The sequence below is a fragment of the Canis lupus genome, chromosome 7, assembly GCF_003254725.2.
Source record: "Canis lupus dingo isolate Sandy chromosome 7, ASM325472v2, whole genome shotgun sequence".
Taxonomy (NCBI): domain Eukaryota; kingdom Metazoa; phylum Chordata; class Mammalia; order Carnivora; family Canidae; genus Canis; species Canis lupus.
Window position 1 is genome coordinate 34,301,422 of NC_064249.1, and position 21,843 is coordinate 34,323,264.

At 50.2% G+C, this 21,843-nt stretch overlaps 2 protein-coding genes across 19 annotated transcripts in view; one reads left to right on the forward strand and one right to left on the reverse strand.

The window, feature by feature from the left end:
- The window catches only part of SDCCAG8 (SHH signaling and ciliogenesis regulator SDCCAG8), a 242,196-nt gene extending 234,392 nt beyond the window's left edge, over window positions 1–7,804 (forward strand). For 10 of the 11 annotated variants that reach the window (XM_049112394.1, XM_049112387.1, XM_049112390.1 and 7 more), the window contains one exon: window positions 7,459–7,804. In XM_049112394.1, coding sequence (XP_048968351.1) covers window positions 7,459–7,488 — 30 coding nt within the window. In that variant the 3' untranslated portion in view covers window positions 7,489–7,804. Of the gene's footprint in view, window positions 1–7,064; window positions 7,204–7,458 lie in introns of all 11 variants that reach the window. The other variant, XR_007411968.1, reaches the window with a different exon arrangement.
- A 1,600-nt stretch (window positions 7,805–9,404) lies between these two features.
- Window positions 9,405–21,843, reverse strand: part of AKT3 (AKT serine/threonine kinase 3) — a 309,052-nt gene continuing 296,613 nt past the window's right edge. For all 8 annotated transcript variants that reach the window (XM_025430554.3, XM_025430551.3, XM_049112398.1 and 5 more), the window contains 2 exons: window positions 19,168–19,270; window positions 9,405–12,798 (listed from right to left, as the gene is read on the reverse strand). In XM_025430554.3, coding sequence (XP_025286339.1) covers window positions 12,713–12,798; window positions 19,168–19,270 — 189 coding nt within the window. In that variant the 3' untranslated portion in view covers window positions 9,405–12,712. The remainder of the gene's footprint in view (window positions 12,799–19,167; window positions 19,271–21,843) is intronic.

A 21,843-nucleotide genomic window follows, 5' to 3' on the forward strand; every position in this document is an offset into this window, starting at 1 on the left:
CGTATAGTAAGAGGATGCTCCCAGAGCCAGTCCTGAATTAAGGCCTGGGGTTGGGGACCCACCTATACTCTGCGCCCTGGTGATACTCATGCCACGCAGCACAGTCGTCCGGCAGGCTTGTAAATGGGCAATTTTGAGGAACACGGATTCCGGGGCCTGTGTTCACACAGGCCAGGAATCTGCATTTTAACAAGCTGGTTGGATAATTCTGAGGGACATGGAGGTTTGAGAACCTCTGAAATATTTGGAGGCAGAAAGAGTGGAGCATGATTCCAGACTGTTCCGCTGTTGTGAGGCTCAGAATAAGTCAACTGAAGTCTAACCCCAAGGGATACTGGAATTGTCATGAGTATAGCCCTCAGGTGCTGCGCAGAATCACTTGTACACGGTAGGCCCAGGAAATGTCAGGGCTTTCCCTTGCCTCTCCCCGCCCAAGACCTGAGGAGGCCCAGCAGAAGCGCGAGAAGGCAGAGGCCTCTGGGGCCAGCAGCACTGTGCCCACTGCTCCCCTGCTCTTCTCCAACGCCCTCAGGCCCCTCCCACGGCCCCTGTGGGGCCGACGCGGCCACACTCTAAATGCCTGGGCAGGTCCTACAGGAGGCCCTGGTGGTGCCCGCCAAGGATTGGGGGCCACCGGCTCTCTAGGCAGGTGACTGGGCTCCTGTCACACGTGGTGGAGAGACAGAGGCTCATAGCGTGAGCAAATCCTTTGGCTTTAGGAGCCAAGAACCACTTCAGAATGACTTATGGGTAGTCTTCTGTACGGGCTCCGAGCACATGGCAGTTTCCTGTCCATTCTGGACCAGATCATTATCATGTAGGGTTTCCCTTTTAACTCCCCATCTGCCTACCTTACAATCACTCAGATCTTAACATGGACCATCAATGCTTAGAAACCTCTTCCAGGGCTTTAAAAACTTGATAATTGCCAAATGGATTGCGAAATTTTCATAAAATGCATTAAAAAAAAAAACCCCAAACCTCAAAAAATCCTTAGAAAAATGAGCAGGTCTTTCTTCTCTTGCCTGAAGCAACAGAGATGATTTGACCATCCTGAGTTATCTGATATCAGCCCATCTGGCTCATCTCTAAAGGGATCTTTCAGATTCAAATAGTACATTTGGAGTTATTTTAATATGAACACGACAAAAGAAATTTCATAGAGGGACTGTTGGCTTTCAGTAGCAAATACTACTGTTCAAAGGAGAGGCAGGGATCCAGTTTTGCAAGTTCTCTGCTGAATATCTAAACCGCAGCCCTGCTCTTTCTACCCAAGTGTGGTGTTACACCTGCTTTGGCCATGGAATACCCTGAAACTGTGACTTTAGCTTCCAGCCCCTGAAGTGAACAAGGCCACTGTGCGCCCTCAGCAGGGATATCAGAGGACACTGCCTGCTGCAAGCTCCCAAGTGATCAACTGTGCTCCCTGTTTTCCTGGAGGGACACTGGTTCATCTCTGCCTAGGGATGGCTTCCGTTTTCTCAGCCTGGGTGGATTAGGCATAATGACTTAATTGTGTATGTCAAACTATATGTCTCTCTGCCCACCCACCACCCAACAGAAAGTGGAGATTTCCTGGCCTGGGCAGCTGCTCTGCGGCTGAGTCCCATGCCTCTGGTTTGCTCCTGTGTCCTGAGCCCTGGGCCCTGGAGCAGATGACAGGCCTCGGGTTGGCTTGTGGTCTCTGACAGGAAGCAGCTATGTCTATTCAGAAGGCTTATTATTCTAAATGGTTTCTGCTTAAATTCTGAAAGGCACACAACAGCATGTCTGGCAGAGGGAGATGGTCATCGTTGTAACTGGGCCACAGTGACATTTTTAACCATGAGGATTCCCGGCTTGGCCTCACATTGCTCTCGTGCAGGGGGCCAGTCAGGTGCATGGTGCAGGGTGCCCACCACTCATCAGGGCTTCTTATCTGACTTATTATTTGTGTGACTGGAAACTGGCCTTGTCACTCTCCTGCCTCATGCTGCAGACAGGTGACTTCCAGAAAATGGCTTTTAAAACGTCCTCTAATGGCTCTGCTGGTCACTGTGGAGAAACAGAAGAGCCTGAAGACACCCACCCAGGCTGACTGCAAACACAGCCCCCCAGGCTGTCCCCGGGCACAGCAGGCAGCTCTGTCACAGGCGGGGCTGGGCACTTGCCCTGTCACCTCTTCTTGGGGGGACAGAGAGACTCTGGCCATGGTGGCATGGGGCTGGTGTCCGAGGCGACAGGGGAATGCAGGCAGGGCCTGGCAGCCGGCAGCAGGGGCGCTGTTCTGAACGACCCAGCACCCTGGGGCTCTAACATCTGGCCAGGAAGGGAGGTGCCAGCTGCTTAGGAAATCAGCCTTTTCTTGGGGAGAAAAGCATCTGAGAGATGGGAAGGAACAGAAATTGGCCATTTCGAGGATGGCTTTATACAGCTGAGACTTTGCCTGTGTACTGCTACTCACTGGGCAATGACTTGGGGTTCAGCAGATTGGCATTTGGTGATAGCCGCCTTCTCCACAGGCCTGGGGCTCTGTGGTCAGTGCTCCGTCTGGGGAGGGGCTCCCTTTCCTCCCTGTGGAGGAAACATTTCTACAGGCAGGAAGCAGCTCCAGAGGCTGACTTATCAGTGATGAATCAGTTGGCCCTGTGACTTTTGAGCATTCTTGGCAGTGAATGGACTTTCTAATTTGATTCAAACTCCTGCGTGGATCCAGCAGCCATATGTGATTATATTCAAAATCATGGACATTATCTCATTACTCTGAAGGGCCCGTGCAAGAGAGCCCAAATGAGCACAAGAAATGGGCACAGAGGAGCAGGGAAGTCAGGACCCATTTGTGACCTGAAGCTTCAGAAATGCCAACTCACGTGAGGGCCACCAGGCAGGGGTCCTGCTGAGGAGAGGGCGCCAGCAGCTCCTCCAGGGTGGGCCCTGGAGGTGTACACAGGTTTGCAGGGGTCCTTCCTGTGCCCTGGGGGCCTCGCCCGGCTCCCGTGGGCGCTTCCACAAAGTTAGCTACCTGCAGGACAGATGGTGCTTGAATAGAACAGCAAATACACTGAATAAAATAAATTAGAAAGCCTCCTCCTGAACCAAGATTTTTTGGAAAGAATTCTAAATAGATGAAAACAAACAATTTGATTTCAACCAAATTGTTGTTTTTTTGTTTTTATCCTGATTTTCACCCGAATTGTCAGTCTCAAAAATAAACACTGATACATTCCCAGAAAATATTTTTCAAATAAAAACTGACTCTGTTAAAGTTTGCCCTGATTCTTTCAAAACTGTGTACAAGACACTGTCAACCAAAGTGACTTGCATATTTTTTTAAATACACTTGAACATATGCAGCTAAAATGTCATTAACTCCCTGCTGCCTGAATGTTTTTAAAGAGTGACACGAGACCCCTGGTGCTGTGTTTCTAACATAAGGGTCTCATGACCCTCAGACTAACTTCCCTGAGCAACTCAAATAGCATAGTTTAACTTTTTTTTTTTCCTCTTCATGGAAGGCCCTGTGTGTAATTAATATTGAAAAGCACATACGGCTCTATTGAAGCCACACTTGCTCTCCCGTTAACAGTTCACTTTGTCCAAGAGTGAATAATTTCAGAATGAGACTCATGGAAGAAAAATAAATGGGATTTTCTGTTGCTTCAGATACATACTTGCTGCACTTATTGCTTCCTGAGTCAGACATTACATTTTGCAATATAAATTCACAATCAAGATTTTAAAGGGAGCTAAATATTTTAATCCAATTAGACAAGTGAACAAAACACTGAATATTGCATGGAGTGTAGAGAAGTGGTTCTTGCCTTTAAAAGACTGTGATTCCGTCACATTACAACCCCAAATGTCAGTGTTGTCTTTATTCTTAACGCTTTCAAACATGAGGCAGCCAGAGGCTCCTCTCTCTGCTGTTGGTGACACTGTCTGTCCTTTGGGAATTCTTAAAAAATCTATTTACCATGGAAACATGGTCCCTATAAAACGCAGACACCTGCCCATGTGCAGAGAAAGTTCGCAGGACTCGAGGGATTCCAGAAAGCTGGAAGACTACACAGCCGCATGGCACGAGGTGTAGGACTCTTGTGTCTGCAGAGCTCTGGGGAGGAGCGGCGCCCTGGCACTCCGACCCGGGCCCTGGGTGCACAGGCCTCCCGCCTCCCGCGGGGCTGAGGGTCCCCGGTCCAGCCGCAGCTTCTGTTTTCCAGAAAGCCGAGGAATCATTGGCCTGCCTTCGTTCTGCAAGGCTTTCCTGCCTCTACCTTTCCCTTCTCTGGCTTCTATGGCCCCTTCCCTCTTGGGGAGCCCAGAGGCAGGGAGCCAGGCCCATGGTCCCCGTGGTCTAGGGCACCCGGGGCCCTGACCTCTGCCCGTGCAGACCTGTGGTCGTCAGAGGCGGGGCCGGGCAGCCCGAGGGGAGAAAGGACTGGGTGTGCCAACAGCTGGATTCCAGGAAGGTCAGCGAGCGTGTGGGTCACTCCCCTGGGCGCAAGGCAGGCCTCTGCTGACTCAGGGGCACCCGCCGTGTGCCTTGCGGCATCTGTCACGTCTCGGTCCCCCCTACAGGCCACATTCCGCGAAGTCTGCAGAGGACTGGTGAGGAGAGCTTCCTCCAGAGCCAGTCGGTGACCACTCAGTCCATGAGGCCCGTGTATGCAGCTGCCCTTCGGGCTCTGGCCTTCCAGATCACCCTTGGTGGCTTGTGTGCTCTTTCGCATGAAAGAGCCAGGATTTGGAGGTCGCACTGCTGGGGTTCAGATCTCTGCTCTGTACCACTCTTGGCAAATTGTGTAGCTTTCCTATCACTCAGGTCCTGGTCAAAATTGAACCCCAAACCCAAAGAAAAACCCTTAAAACTAAAACAAAACCCCAAAACAACAACAGAAACACAAAAAAAACAAACCCTTAAAACTAGAGCCAGCCTCCCTCAAGAGGGACCCCCGCATGACCCTGCCTCCAGCACAGGTGACCATGAGGCCAGCCCTGTTGGCGCGGAGATCATGGGCGTCAAGGGGCCATTGCATCAGTCATTTGACGTTCTTTCCCAACAGGCAGGACAAATGAGGCCTAGAGGTGAGGTGAGCAGAACTGGAAAGTGAATGGCAGGGAGGTGAACTTCTTGACAACGTGGTGTTAGTACCCCGGGGCGTCCACCTGTGTGTCTCTCGGAGCAGCCAGCTCTGGCTCCCCGACAGTCGGTTCTGGTGGCTTCCCCGGCTCGGCTCCCTCGGGACAAGCTTCAGAAGCCCCAGCAGAGGTGGGGGCGGGACTCTGGTCTCTGGTTAGAAATAGAGGCTTTCTGGCCAGAGGCACAGGAGCAGGGCCATTTTTGGACCTGGCCACACAGAGACAGGAAATGTGCAGATGAGCAAGGTGGTGGGGGTCCCGGCTCTGGGGGGACCAGTGCGTGGGGGTCCGCAGAGAGGAGCCGCGGGGGGTGGGGGGGCAGAGAAGGCTCTGCGGCCCCCACAGTGGGTCACCTGGGGAGCAGTTCGCAGCACCCGGAGACTCCGTTTTTCAACTCCGAATTCAAGTCAAACCCCAGGAAGAAACACAGAAGTGAGGGTTTGTGGAGAGAAGGCTGTTAGGGGTCGAGCGGCGGGCGCTAGGAGGGCGCCCTTCTGGCGTGGGGGGCCTCTCGGACGAGCCGCCGCCCCGGGCCCGGGCAAGCTCGTCCCGAAGCTCCGGCGACACGAGACACCCAGCCGCGGCGCGGCGTGGCGGGGAGGGACCGGGCCCCGACGTCTCCGCGGCCGCAGGACGGCCCGGCATCGGCCCAAGCCGAGGGGCAGGCGGGCGGGGGGCGCAGGCTGGGGCTGCGGGGCTCGCACCTGCACGCCCGGCCCGGGGAGGCGGCAGCGGCCGGGCCCCCAGCGGACAGGCCGCACGCACCCCGCCGAGGCCCGCCCTCACGCTCGGGGTGCAGTCTGTGGGACGCCTCTTTGGACCTCACCTCCGCTCTGTGCGCGGCCCGGGTGGGGGGGGCTTCTGCCTGGGGTCCGGTCACATCCTGCTCTTGCCTGACCCGTTTCTGCGTCTCCGCGGACTCCGCACGCGCATCCGCTGGTTGTCCCGCTCGGCGCGGTGGCTGCGCGCCTGACCTCTGGTGGCCTCCTCCTCACAGATCCCGGCACCAGGGAGAAGTGGGAGAAGCCTGCCCGGGATGTCAACATTACCTTTTTGCATTTCTCAAAAGAGGCAACAGACTGGATTCCCTATTTCTCTTGCGTGAATTCTGATCTCTCCCTCACTGTCCCGTGTTGGAAATCCTCAAGTAATCGTGGCTTAGCCTGGGTTCCCAGGAGGCCCCGGCCCCCCTGCCAGTTCTAGCTCAGGAAATCTGCATTGGGGTGTGTGCAAAGGCCCATGCATCTTTCTGGAAGATGGTTGCCAGCCAGCCAGAGGGGACTGCGCACCATCTTAGGACCTCCCGCTGCTGGAGGGCAAGGACTGTGCCTTATTCATCTTCCCATGTGGTACAGGGTAGGTAGACAGTAGGGGCCTTGTGTGGAGTGCAGCTGTTTGCAGTGGTTTCTGGCACCACTTCTGGCCGTGGCTTAAGCTAACCTGAGCAGCCACGTGGGCCAGGGCAGACAATGGTATTCTCAACTCCACTGATCTGTCACTCCTTCAACCCAGTTTTCACCACCTAGTCTTGAAACATTTATTCTGGTTTATTTTTCTATTTTTATTTTTTAAAAGAATTTATTTATTTGAGAGAGATAGTGAGCACAAGCCGGGAGAGGGGCAGAGAGGGAGAAGCGACCCCCCCTGAGCAGAGAGCCTGATGTGGGGCTCAATCCCAAGACCTGAGATGGTGACCAGTCGAAGGTAAATGGTTCGGCTCCTGAGAGCCCCCCAGGCGCCCCAGATTTATTCCTGTTTAAAATGAAGAGGCCAGATACACAAAATTCCCTCTTCCAGCATGCAGGAGGTTGTTTCCATGTGAAAAAAAAAAAGCCTTTATAGATGTTATAATAAAGTGACTCTAAAAATTTGGGAGGTTTTAGCTCGTTTTGATTTCACTAGGAATTTCTGAGAGACACACGGCCTACATCCTGTTTTTGTTCTAGCTTCAGCAGCTGTAATCCATAAACACACCCTGGCATGGATCGAGGTCTCCTTCCCAGGACAGGGAAGTGGTGGCTCGCCAGCCTTGCCCTGTCACTGGACTGCCCTTCCTCAAGAGGCAGACACACGTCTGGAGTCCAGGTGGTTTTTAGATTTAAAGCCTTTAAACAAAATATTTCACTTCACCCTTCTATCTGACAAGGCCTTTGATCCATGGTTGGGGGGAGCGCAAGCTTTTCCTGTGTCTGCTTACATACACTCTCTGCATTTTTAGCAAGAGTTGTTTTTCTCTGTAAACATAGAAGGGGTACCTCTCAACCAGCAGAAGACAAATCACAGGGAAGAACAGGATCTATTTAAATTCACTTTTTATTTTCATTTTTTTTTTTTTTCCAGTTACCCAGCATGCGACAATCTGATTGCTGACCTGGACGAAACAGAGTGAAAGAAATGGTTTACAAAGAGATATTTACATTCATTTGATTTGTTCGTGAGATGCCACAACGCACCACGACCTTGCCAGCGGCCAGAGCCTTGGAGGGCAGCGGGCTGCTGGGTCCGCGCCCTGTCCACTGCCTGGAGACACCTGCGAGCCGGGTGGGCTGCAGCTCAGCTCTGGTGCCAGACAAGGAGCCCTCCTGCAGGATGTTTCCAGAAATGGCTTGAAGTGATTATGTTTTTAGATATGCTCATTTGTAATGCTGTTACACATATGGATTTCAATAAATGAACTTTTTAAAGACCTGAATTGTAATGTTTCCTTTTTACCTTGTAGTGATGAACGAAACACACCAAAAAGGCACATATTTTAACTAGGCCAAAGGGTACGAAGGACCAGACTTTCTTCCTGCCATTCACGTTTCCTTCCCTCTTCAGGAGCTAGGGATCATCCTCCCACTGCTTATGATTTGAATCAACATCTCGGAAGTCTCCCATTATTTATCATCCTGCTACTCTTTGCACAGTCAGGAGGCATCAGGAAGCACTCTGTATCCTGTCCACTGTTCACAACGAAAACAGACAAAGTGTCTTTGGCTTGGTGGTCGGGTCTCTTCTCCAATGTGCGGTATCTGAGAGAAGCCTACAAATGTACTTCGTGGAATTACAAAATTGACTTCGAGGTCTAGCAGGTATCTGTACACAGATCATTAGTTTAAGAGAGTATTTCTACTACACACACAGTTAAGCCCTCAGATGCTTAAAAGTAATAGAAACGGGCACTGAAAGTGTCGTGTTGTCTCTGAGAAGGACAGTGAAGCAGTAAAGGCAAGGCTGCAGGCGGAGGCCCGGACCTCAGGCAGGTCTCCTGGCTAGCCGGCAGGCATGAGGCCTCCCCCCCCACCCCCCCGCCCTCCCCGGGGCCCCCCTCCCTGGGCCCCCTGTGGCCTCTCGGGAAGGGCCGAGATTAGGCTGGGATGATACACACGCAAAGACCTGTTCTTAAGTCTCTGGAGCATGGAAAAGGTTCCAGCCTGAGAGAGCAGAACTTCTATCTGGATTCAGTGTTTGATTTGCTCTAACGTGCTAGACATCGAGGTTGTCACGGAAGAGCGGTTAGTCGTCCCTAATTCTGTTTTAGGACTACAGTAAATAAATCACACGATATTCTACAAATAGCACCCTTAAAGAATTATAGAGGTCACTTTATGTTAGCCTCCTGGATCTGTCCATCCCGGTGGTTGTGCGGTAAGAGCACACGGAAGAATGCCCTCAGAGTCGGCGTGCGACATACGCATGCGTGCCTGCCTGACTTTGGTCCCAAAGCCAATTAGTCACATGAGCAAAGCCAAGTCTGTACAAGAGTAGGTTTATGAGGTAAAATCAGAAAAAGGCCCCATCCAAAACAAGTCTAGATGATCAGGCTGTAGGCCAGCCGCCCTACCCACCTCTCACCCACGACTAAGTTTGTTCATTTGCCAACACACACTCTGAGGAAGAAGTTTGCGGAGCCACACGGGTAACGTCCTCAGGAAGACTCAACTACCGAGGAGCGACACTCCTGAAGCGTCCTGGGCCCGAGCCGCCTGGTGGGAAGTTAGAAGGAGACCTTCTTCCTGCCCCAGAACTCGCGGAGCGGTCGGCACCTCCCCGTCAGAAGTGGGGCCCCTCGTCCGCGTTGGCACAACCGCACTACTGCCATCTTAGTGAAGGAGGAGCACAGCCATCCTGTGTGCGACCTGGGCTATGAGAGACGGACGTCATTCTCCTGCACACTTTATGGGGGGGGGGGGGGGGCGTTAATACCAGCTGGAGCTATTAAGAATCTTTTTTTTTTCCAGAAAAGAATAATATTCCATTTTCTGAGACTACAGAAGCACGTCCAACAACAATAAACAGAGAAGTAGCAGATTGACATAGTGCTTTATTTAAGCCGTCTGTACGAAGGAAAATAATGTGCATCCCTATCATATACGTGTAAAAATACTAAGGATGTACAGTGTACAAAAACAGTTTCTTGTAGTTATTTCACATCCTTGTGGGTCATATGCTTAAGGAAATGAACAGTTTTAGTATGACCGACAATAATAGTAATACAGTTTTTCTTGGGTTCATAGTTGCGTCTGCTTAAAATCCTTAACCAGATGACTAGATCTTGCGCGGATCTAATGAAAGAACTAGCAAGGTCAAGAAATGTCACAAACTATAAAGCTACAGGGAGGTAATTCAATTACCAATTTAGAGGTTTTCTTTTTATTTAAATAAATACTTTACATTTCATGCTTGCCTGTAACGCACTACCAGGAGCAAGATAAGGAGATTCTACTGTAGACAGTACGAACAGTAGCAGCAAAGTGTGTACGTTGAGGTGTAATACAGAGACCCTGCAGTTAGTAGGGCGGCCCTCCCTCCTGCCCTCGAGGAGAAGCGAGGGGCCCCTGCAAGAACAGTCAGCTGGAAGAAGCCGGAACCAGGACCGGGCGCTGCAAACAATACTGGACTGACGCGACGGAGTGAGTGTAGAAAGCAAAGCTGTGAGCAGCCTGCCAGCGACCCAAGCGGACACGGCCCCCCCCCCCCCCCATGGCGGCGCGGAGGCGGGAGGGCAGGCGCCAGGGGAGTCGGGCGGGGCGGCGCGGGACCTCCACGCACGCGCGCAGGGCACGCACACGCACGTACTCGTGTGCGTACGCACGCACTCTCACGCACGCGTCAGCTTTCCCGCCCCCCCTCCCCCCCGGGGGCGAGCGCGAGGCGGAGGCAGCCTGGAAGCCACGGAGACGCCCGCGGCCCGAGGGAGCGAGCCCGGCTCGCGGCCCGGCCAGCGGTCACCCGTCCTCAGGAGGCCGCCTTGGCCAAGGTCACGGAAGTCCCCTGAGGGGGGGCAGCTACGGAAGTGCTTGGTGTACGGGGTCGCCTCCCCCTCGAAGGGCCCAGAAGGTCCGCGGCTCCGCAGGACCGGGCGCCTCAGCCGCCCGCTGGGCCTCGCACCTCGCACCCGCGCCCCTCGGCCCTGACGCTGCGAGACGACTTGCAGGACACACCTTCTAGGCTACTCTCTGGTCCAGGTGAGACAGTCAACAGAATTCCAAGGGGGAAGAAGTGAAGCTACATGTGTAAGTAAGAATGAACTACCATTTCCTGTAACTTCCTACTCCATGCTAAGGATGAACTTCACTCAGGTAGGAAGATGAAAAATTAGGATCAACCTATGTCTGAATATGTCTTAGCTGCCTTAGTAAAATGCCCTTTGACCCCCGTCAGTCCCAGTGGCCTGCCCACCGCCAGCAGTGGTGTCTCGTCTACAGATCCACACTCCAGCGTCCGAGGCTAAGACATCTGCATATGAATGGGATTCATCCTCCTCAGAAAGTCACTTGCTCCTCTGACAACAGTGATCCCACGTCACGGTCACGCTGCCGTCCTCCACGGGGAGCTGTCAGATCGGGTGACCACATCCTTCTCCAGGATCGCAGCCACGGCCCCGGCCCCTGGACTTCATAGGCTGCTTTGGAAAATGTCAGCTCCTAGCACCAAAGGGTTTAATCTGAAGATCATCATTAATGAAGGAGAAAGATGAGGTTTGCATACATGTCCCCTTTCAGTGAGAAATGTTGGAATCTGGGGACATGAGTATATACAGAAAAAGAAAAGTTGGAGGTGTTCTTTTTGTGTGTTGTTTTGTTTTCTCCCTGATGGCTTAATTCAGTGATAAATGTACCATGATCGGAATAAACACACCAGGTTCTTATCCCTTACTGCCTACTCTGAATACTCGAGATGTGTGCATTTTGCCAAGTACGGTGCATTTGTCACGGTCACGCAGATTCTGTTTCCTTCACGGCCCCATGTCACCAGGCCGTCAGAGCATTTCCATCTCAAACGAGCAACAGCAACATCCTTCCATCCTTCCATCTCCTTAACCCCTCAGCACGGAGACCTGGGGATTTTCTCACTTTGAGCACCAAGGGGTTCAGTGCCAGCATCTCTTCTCCCAGAGCCCAATTCTAACCAATATGTACAATTTCAGAGCCTCATCAGATTTTGTTACAAAGGAGAAAAAGTGCATGATTCTCATTGGCGTGTACATTCCTTGCACATGGGTCAAAATAAACTGCAGTGAGTCTAGTTCATGTAAGTTGGAGCTGCATTTGCTAACATGACACACAATTTTTCTTCACTAAGAAATAAATACTACTGCAATATAAACAAAATCATAAAAGGACATTCAAAGGTTTAACATCCGAGAAAAAGCTAATCCACGAAGAACTGAAAGTCAAAACTTAAAACAAATAAGGCAAACACCTGTTTACCTTGGTGTACGAATTTTGGTGAAAAGCAGGATCATTATACCTGTCTACATTCTTCAGCCATCAGAGGTGATAAATATCAAGAAGGGAAAAAGGTTTCCAAGCACGGGGTGGGGGTTGGGGGGGGAATGCTCTCTGGTGCAAATCGTGTCATAGAGCCTGTAAGCGACCTTGCCTCTGCTGTGCATATGCCTCCTTCCCTGGAAGAACAGTGTTCATCTTGCCAACGACCGCCCGTGAAATCTGGATGTCCAGGTGGAATAGCGGGCTTCCTCAGCAGTGTCCAACAGGGACTACGTGTGTATCTATCGCTCTAGCTCAACAGTTGTTCGGTCCTTCTCTCAGATGCTTCCCTATGGATTCCGGCCAGGTCTGGGTGCGAGATCCCCATGGTACGCACTGATCTCCTGTGCCTTCCTAAAATTCTGCATATGCACATCACCACCCTGCCACAATTGTTTGTTCTGAATTATAAACTAAATCTTCTTAGTCTAATTAGTTTTTGATTTATCTTCTAGAAAGTTAAAAAATGTACCTAGAATCAGTGTATCTCATTTAGCCTTCACTGTTAGGGAAAAACAAAAACTAAAAGATCGAAAGATGACAACTGGTGCACAAATGAACAATGGTGGGCTCATGACTTCCAAAGATTGTAAAATTACCTCTTAAAGTTGCTAGAATAGTAAGACAGTAGCAGCAGCAGCATGAGACCGTAGACGGAGATACAATTTCATGCAAAAACAAACAAGTGTGTTTGCGTACATGTGTGTTCTTGTGGGGGTGAGAGTGGGCTGGGGTGTCTGGAGGCGCTCCTGCTTTGTAAGAGCTACGACTGCTGTGATGTCCAGGAATCGTCTTCAGGAAGAAATCTGGGATGACAGTGAAGGAGCAGAACGAGGGCCTTACTCCCGGCCGCTGGCGGAGTAGGAGAACTGAGGGAAGTGCGGCCGCCGCTCGTTGTCCACGCAGTCCATACCGTCCTCGTCATCTGCGGGCAGAGAGGGGCCACTTAACGTCATGGTTACTCTTTGCAATGGTATCACTGGTCTATGTGGTTCTAACTTCTAGCACAATGAACATCAACAACGGCAAGTTCCTACAAACTCATGGCTCTTAACACGGAGGAATTAAACTAACTCCCCAAACGATCTCCCTTTTAAGCACACCATCTGTGAAGAAATACCACCATCACATCGTCTCCTTCAAGCCATGAACATCTTAAGATTCAAGACACTATAAGGAACTACTATTGAAGAGAACCAGATTTTTAAAAATAAGATGGAGCGAACAATCTTCAGTAACCTTCAATTTCATGAAACTACACGTCAACATTTACAGAAGCCAGTCAGTCCTAAGGCACCAGAAGTATCCGTCTGGCATCTGGTCCCAACACCTTCAAATGTGTGGTTTATTTATTGTTTTTTTTGGGGGGGTGCTTTAGGTGTGACTGTGAAATCAAGCTTTGTATGCATCCTTGATCTGACACTGTTGACATTATTTACTCTCCATCTCACATCTGCCTTTGGTCACCATTCCCAGGTTCCCTAAGATGCAACATAATTTTTTTTTAAGATTTTATTTATTTATATGAGAGGTAGAGAGAGGGGGGAGAAAAGTGCGTGCACACAAGCAGGGGAAGGGCAGAGGGAGAAGTAGACTCCCTGCTGAGCAGGGAGCCTGACACGGGACCAGGACTTGCTCCCAGGACCTTGATATCATGACCTGAGCCAAAGGTAGACACTTCACTGCCTGAGCTACCCAGGTGTCCTGTAAGATGCAACTTTAAACCAGAGTGAAGAGAGTAAGACAAAGAGGGTGAGATGTCAGCATCTAACACTAGCTCTGCAGGAAACCAAAAGTGGGCAGAGACATGAAGGCCTGGAAGGAAGCCGCTTTCACTTGGGCTGCCCCTTTCACCTTCCCTGCCTTCCTGTATTTGAAAGATCTCAGATGATCCCCACCCCGAAGCCCTTCTTGTAATGTTCCTAGTGATTAAAGTCCTGCACGGCCAGGAAGCTCTTCCTTGTATGTGGTCACATATTTGGTCACCCCGGCCACACCATCTCCTGTGTACCTGCTCCAGGCACTGGGCCAAGTCCGGCCACCCTCAGGGCTCCCCATCTATGCAGGAGATGCCTACGAAGCCTCTCCTGTTTTCCTCCAGTTGCATGGGGTCAGATGCTGTCCCACGGGGGAAGCACCAGAAGAGGGGTTCAAACACCTAAACTTTTCCTCAAGCAAAATAATTCTACTTCCTCAGATCCCTATAGGGAGCACAGTGTCAATTCTTTAAACTTTCTAGCCTCTCCAGGAGCATGGATGTCACATCAGCACACAGGCCTTTGTATGGGGGGCACCGACCCTATCACACAAGGATAATACTCTATACTCCCTGAGGACATGCATTCCTCTGGAGAGCAAATGTTTGCACTCTTTTCTCACTGTCCTTGTCTTCAGTATTCTATTCTGAATACAGAAGATTCTAGAAATGGGGTCAAGCTGCTAACCAAAATGTGTGGTCTCGAATGTACTAGAAAATATCACTGGATTAGGTGGGAACCAATCCATGAAGAGGATTTGGGAATCCCTGCTCCGTGTAGACCACTGATCTCTGCCTCCTTATCAAATACTGGTTAGGTTCCCAAGCAAACCACATGCATCACTCAGATCAAATACCTTCCACAGTATTTTTGGCTGCACGAAAGGCAGTATGCACTTTCTGGTGTTGAGTCACAAAGAATAAAAACTAGAGAAAAGGCAGCTGAAAGCTTCATGTTCACATTCTGACATATGCCAATCACATTTCAAAGAAACAGTTTCCCCACTAACAGCTTTGTTTGGCTGCGTGTTTCTGTGCAGTGAATGTGCACAGGGCCCCAGACCGCTCATGTGGGAGGCTGGGGCCCACATAGCCCTGGCTCCCTGGGTGGCCCCAGGCCTGGCCCTGGTCAGCAGGCCCTCCACACTCCACGGGAGGCACCGGGCTTCCAGTCCGAGGAGGAGCATCTAGTGCTCTAGGCTGCACGTCAGCTGAGAATTAAGAGAGTCTTCATTCTGTCACTCTGGTAACAAACAAATCACGTTTCCAAACATAAAGAAATCTCAACCTCACAGATGAGCAAGCAAGAGCCCACACCCTGGGGTTCTTTAAAGCCTGATTACACCACTTGCTTCGGCTTCCTCCTGCTCAGTCACAGCAAGGGGCCAGTATCTGATCCTGTTGTGGGGGGGTGCCCTGTGCCCACAGGTGGGGGGCTGTGGAGGGAGGGGCAGCAAACTGCCCCAGTCAGAGACCGTCACACCCCCCAACAGCTACAAACGTGTTCCTGCGATGCTGATGACATACAGGAGCCATGCTAAAAACACAAGACATGTCTGAAACCAGAAAGCAGGGATTGACTCCCCATCCCACATCAGAATCCACGGCCCAAGGAGCCTAACTTCCTTACAGTGTTCAGCAAATGTAATGACATGCATTAAGAGCTACTTGATCTCAAAGAAATCCTCTTTTCCCATAAGAGGAAGGCAGAGGACCATTAAGGGACAGAATGCAAGACGACACATTCCAAAATCTGTTCAATTAACACCAGTGAGAACAATCTGGCATGTGACCGCAGCTGTTTGTAGGCAAGAAACACTTGGCCGTCTAACTGCTGATTTGTCCTAAAAAGTAACTCTACTCTGTCCTAAAAGCCAGGTGGCAAGTGGGAAAACAGCAGTCACTAAGAGTACCACGGAGGGCTCTGATGAACAAACCTTCATGCTCTAGCGGCTGCAGGGCCACTCGCCAGCAACACCCCTCAAAGCTGCGAGAAGATTTTGTTACAAGTAATCATAGGCTGAGGTTTCCTTGAATCCCCTTTGATCTACCTCTTGAGGAGATCTAGGATCCTTCCAGTGACCATCCCACTGAAGACCTGGCCCCTGTGCCCGGGGCAACCCAGGAGCTACAGCTCTCCAACCTTGCCCAAGGCAGGGGTAGGGGTGGGTGGGTGGGGGGTCCTGCCAGGTGCTGTCACCTGTTCCCTCTACTGAGGCCCTGAGCCGGGAAATCCAACAGACACAGGGTGCTGCTGCGGACTCGAGTTTCTGGGGTCAGATGCCTGCAACAGCCACAGGTTCACAGGCCTCCACAGCAGGTGGATTCTGGAACCCACGATGTGAGGGACTCCAATGTGTGAGCCTCCTGCTGATCCCTGTCTCAGTCCAGAACCCGGAGTCACTGGGCGTATAGAGCGCTCCCTGAGTCTACAATGATGTAGAGTCTCTCAAGAACAGCCTGCTGTTAGTGATGAAACATTCTATGATGATGTGCCATTCTTTTACTGATAGAGAAGCTGAAACACCAGGTTCAGGTGATATTCTAGAAACCCTGCTGGGTGACTTAAGACACTTTTTAACATCTCTGTCTCATTTTATAAGTTCTGGAAACAAAGCCACAGTGTGCCTGTTAATGACATATTCTCAGGGTGACAAGTGCCATGGGAGTCTGGAGTGAGGGGAAGGCAGGCAAGGTGACCCTTGAAGGGATCTGGATCTTGACAGCCAGGGCTCTGGAATCCAGGGAATCCTGACGGCCAGGGTAGCGGACACTGCAGAGCTTTAGACTGAACTCATCCCTAGTCATGGACGTGGGTGCTGCTCTACCGGTATCTATCAGTTGTCCCCTGACCCCAGATTTGCGCCCACTCTCATCTGTAGGGTGTTCGTCATTCTGGACTCAGCCTCACGCTTCAGGCAGTGTGTCCAGAACAAAGAATGCTCCAGACTGGTTCACCCGGCACTTCAATAAAACCAAAACTAGGGTTCTTCGAAGCTGTCCAACTCCGGGTACTTTCTCAGGGGGATGGCTTCCCAGGCACAGCTAGGTCTCGGGGACACTACCCAGCCTTGCACCCCCTTTCCAGGGAGGGAGTGGCAGGGCCAGGTGTGACACGGTCACTCCACCGGGCTCTCTTCACCTCTTCAGCAACTTTTCCTTGAGACTCAGCCTCTAGGCTCTCTTCCACATGAGGATGGGACTCCTACCCTTCTCAAGCAACTACGTGCTCTGGCTCTGCATTTGCGGAGCCTTCCTATCCCTGTGACTCCAGAGACCACAAGTTTAGGTCTCTTAAACGACTCTACAAATGTCATAGCTCTACTACCAAAGAGAGCAGCCTCCAAGAGGCCGAGGCTGAGGGACCTCACCCTCTCAGTGCCACTGTGGCGTCATGCAGGGAGGGAAGTCGAAGCACAAAATCCCGGCAAGAGTGCCATCTGTAAAGACTGGGCCTCCTCCCGGCCGGGAAACCACAGGCCTTCGCCATAACGTGTTTATTCCTTTGCTTCCTACATATTTGCTGACTACCGACGCCAGGCCAGATACCCAGCAAGGAGCTGGGGCCAGCAGCGAATGGGAAAGCAAGCCCCTCTCCTCAGGGTTATGGCCTCCAAGTTGCACAGACAGTAAACAAAGAAACAAACACGTTAACCAGAAGATCAGCAAGTTGTCAATGTACAGAATCAAGGGGTGGGGGAGGCGTTGGCCAATGGGCTGCACAGTTCTTTAGATGCTGGGAGGTTAAAGAAAGCTCTCTGGCGAAGTGACATTTAAGCTGAGATCTGAGGGAGTAAGAGCTGTTCATGCAAATGTCAGGGAAAAGAGCACCACAGGCAGAGACAATGGGCGACACGCATCCTGAGGCGAGGCAAGGCAAGGCACGGCGCCTTCAAGGGGTGGCCCATCACAGGTGGGGTAGGGGGGTGGGGTGCATGGCAAGGTGGAGCAGGAGCAGGGACCTGACAGGGCTGTGCACTTCAGTGTGAGCAGTTTGGATTGAGAGTGCAGAGCTTGAGCCACTGGAGGCTGGTGGGTAGGGGAATGGTGGGGTCTGATTACAGTTAAGGTCCTATCCCAGTGATGAGGCCGAGCAAATGCTCTGAAGTGGAAAGCCTCAGGGGCCATTCCAACACCTCCCTGGTCTGCCTTGCACTTGAGACAACGAGACCCCCCACAGTCCATCTGGGGCCAGGGGAGACTGCCGAGGCCTGAGCCCCCTGTAGCCCTGAGCTACTTGCCCGCCAATCTACAGGCTTTCCAACACTGTCTTCTATGCTGATGGATGCTAAAATGTCAGCAATGGCACACAACACAGGTTGGGGGCCCATCGTCCCACTGGGAATACGCCATGAGCAGTTCTTCCACGTTAATAGTTCACAGCTTGGCCATGTTGGGGAATCCCACCCTGGCTACTGCTGATGCTAACTATGCGACCTGGGAAGCTCAGTGTCTCTCTGGGTTTCAATTTCTTCTCTTCCAAAATGAAAGTTAAGAGGTCCTTAACTTCTGGAAAGTCTAAGGAAAGAAAAGTGCACACATGCGGACATAATCATATGTCTCATCTCAGGGTGCGTTCACGGGCCTTTGTTGTCAGGCCACGGGTTGAAAACTCTAGACCAGGATGACTCCTGGTTTGTCTTTCCACATCCAATCAGATGACCGTATCCGTGGTTGGAAGGACATCGTGAGTCAACTTTCCCTCTTGTGGATACTCGCTGTGTACACCAATACTTCTAGCTACTCTGGAAGTACTGGTGTACTTCGACAAAGGAGAGAAGGGAGAAGAAAAGTAGGAGGGGATCTAAAGAAAAGAAAAGAAGAGCTAACACAATGGGATTGGGAGCCAAAAGATGTATGACCTGAAGGAATCTTTGGCTTTCCAAATATGACCCTGAAACTCGATTTTATCCTCATTGCTAAACTAATGATAACAGATTCATAGTCCTCTATCAGTACGAGAGTGTTTATTAGTTAAATCTGATACCTTATTTAGGACATTTATCGAAGTGTGTACACACTAGTATACGTGAAACAAAAGTGGTATATGAATGTACTGTTTTAATAGACATGTAATTTAATTTATATGTTTCAACAAATTACTGGCACACCATGTCTTCACAAATATTATTAAGACAAAGCTAAATTTTAAAAAAAGGTGATTCAATTTAATGTAATTTTTAAAAACTATTAAGTAAGCACGAGACCAGAAGGGGGCATGTGGGTAAACTGTAGGGCAAACACGGGAAGAGTCAGTTTCTGGTCCTTCTGGCTGATGGTGGAAGAATGTATTAGAACAGTAAGGAAGGGCTATGTTGTCTACAAGCTGGTCTGTAATTCCCAGTCTACAATTTTTCTTACTCCCCAAAACTTCTCTCTCAGCTACCTGTCTTTGACACCTCCACATTCCTAACTCCATATTCTTAAGTGGAACGGAGTAAGCCACTGGAATTTGACCTTGAAAAGATCCAACCAAAAAAGCAGCTGTTGTCTTCTGTTCTATCAGAATATTATCAACTGCCCATTCAATTTACTTACACTTTTCAGGTGGTGTTATTGTAATAGTCTGCGCTGTAAATTCTTCATCGAAATATCTGGTATCTGTCTCAGATGTTACTTGAGGCTTAAAAGGAGGTACAAGCTGCAAGCAGAACAAAGAAAGTACTGTTAACAGATTTCATTTTAGGAAAATTCATTTCTAGGATAAAATTAGAGAGCAAATAATGAACTCAGCGGTGCCAGAGACCAGACCGCTGAGTCACTGCGTACAGGAGACATGGCGTTTGGCTTCCCAGTCAACAGTCTGAGCACAGAACAGGAGGTACTTGGTTGTTCTGTATAAAATTTGAGGGATTATGTGAAATAGAACAAATGAGAACCAAAGAATAGGGTGGAAAGAGGATACTGCAAAGTCCTAATTTCCCCCCAATCACACACATACACACAAAAAGCATGTGGATACAAACCCCAGTGACAAAATGCAGGCTCTCCCCCATGCAGTGAAAGCATGACTCATCCCGTCTTCCTTCCTGATGCCTGGTCCAACAGTTTATTATGAAGAACACAACTAAATGATAGTTATTCTCTAGGTCACAAAGTGCTAGACTTGAAAAGAAGCACACCCGCTTACTTGAGATGGGCATTAATGCCTGCTCTGCTCTGGGACAGGGGTCTTGGGAGCCCCTGAAGCCACGGGTGAACATTTTGTCCCAAGGTTGCGTCTAATTCTCAAAGGGGACTAGGATCCAAAAGAGGGTCAGAGTAACTGCTCTGAGGACTGAACAGGGCTGGACGCATTTCCCTCAGAGTTGTACCCGGCATGGGGGTACGGGGCAGGGGATGTCTGGGGCTGCTGAAAGCCACAGAAGCCCAAGCCTCTGTGACCTCCACTAGCAGGGATGAGCAGAAGCAGGGATGGGACTCCTAGATCTCATGGCTCTGGCCAGAGAGTCTATGGTTCAATGTTCACAGAGGGGGTCCTGTCCCAGGGCCTGGCGTCCCAGTCCATGCTCTCATGAGTACCCTGCTGACCAGAAGATGCTGCTTGTAGAAAGAAATTCCCAAGCAGACAGAAATACGGAAAACAGAGAGACAGAAATCTGTATGTTTTATAAAAATTTTACTGAAACAAACAGAAACACACAACTGGCTTTGGCTCAATACATTTTCCCACTCTTGTCACCAAATTTATGTTAAATAATAAGGCAAAAATCTTTACATTATTCTCTAGACAGACTATGTTTTAAAAAACCAGGGAGTGAGCAGAAGGAAAAGCATGTTTTAGAATAAAGGACCACGCATCTCGGTTTATGGCACATGTAACAAGGCATTTTTAATCTCTGGGCCTCTTATCATCCTTTCTCTCTGCCCAAGGACACAGCTCTTCTAAAGTCTCTGTTAGGAGCAGGCACTTTTTTGGGGGATGACCCTATTTAGGGTCCACTTCTGATGGGCAGTAGCTTCAACAGAACAATATGGCTCTCCTTCCACACCCCTGACCTCACCTGGGCCAAGCTCCTGTCGTGTGGGCCCTGCTCTGTGACACGGCCTGGGCCATGCAAACATTCACTCTGCTGATGGCAATCTTCCCTCTTCCACTCAAGACACAAGGACATGCATTTCACGTGTGCCACACGCAAGCATACAAGAACAACAAGGGTGATCAGGACCAGACAACTTGGGGGTTTCCTCTTTGGAAACGGAAAGGTCACTGCTTCTACCTGTAGGAGACTGGAGGCTGGGGTTCCGGCTGGGGTCCCCATCCTACAAATGCCCCCCAAATGGTTCTTCCTCATCCTTCCGGTCAAAACTTCACCAAGAAATGCCTTTTTTTTTTTTTTTTTTTTTTTTTTTTATAGCAGAGGTGGGCTTCTGGGCATGTGGAGTAGGCTGTGCTTACCTCTGCCCACTCATCCCATCTGCTTCCTTCTGAGGGCAAAACCAGAAATCTGCCTCAGGTTTGGGGGAAAGGTGCTAACCTTTAAGTGAGAGAGAGTAGCTGACACTCAACAAAAGCTGGAACAGATCTTAAAAGTTTCCAAAGGTTACAGGGGGCTTAAGCTAGCCTCTGTTCAGGAGCCCCCATGCACCAGAAGGCTTCCCTGACCCCACTCTCCGACAGCCACCCTCCCGCCACCTCTCATCCTCACACTTTGCCTTCCTTTGCCTTCACAGGAGTTTCAACATCTGACTCAACACACCTACACGTGCACACACAGACATGCACGAAACATACATATATTTGTTCCATGCCACCACCATTATACCTTCTTCCAACAAAACCTAAGCTCTGTGATGGTGAGGACTTATAAGAACAGTTTTACTGAGGTATGACTGATATGCAACAAACTGTACATGCTAAGAGTGTACAATTTGACGCATTTTGACATATGTATACACCCATGAAACCATCACCCAAACCAGGATGGTGAAGTGTCTGTTTTCTCATGAGCCTATTGTGGGCTGTCCTCCCTCCTATACCCTGGCAGGCAATGACTGACATGTTTTCTGCCACGATGGATTTGTTTGTATTTTCTGGACTTTTATGTACATGGAATCATATAGCATGTATCCTTTGATTTTTGGTATTTAGCATGATTACTTTAACGTCCATCCCTGTCACTTCAAGTGTCACTGGCTCACCCACTGTATTGCTGGGGAACACTCCATACAGGTGTGCCACCATCTGTTTATCCATGACCTGTCAACGGACAC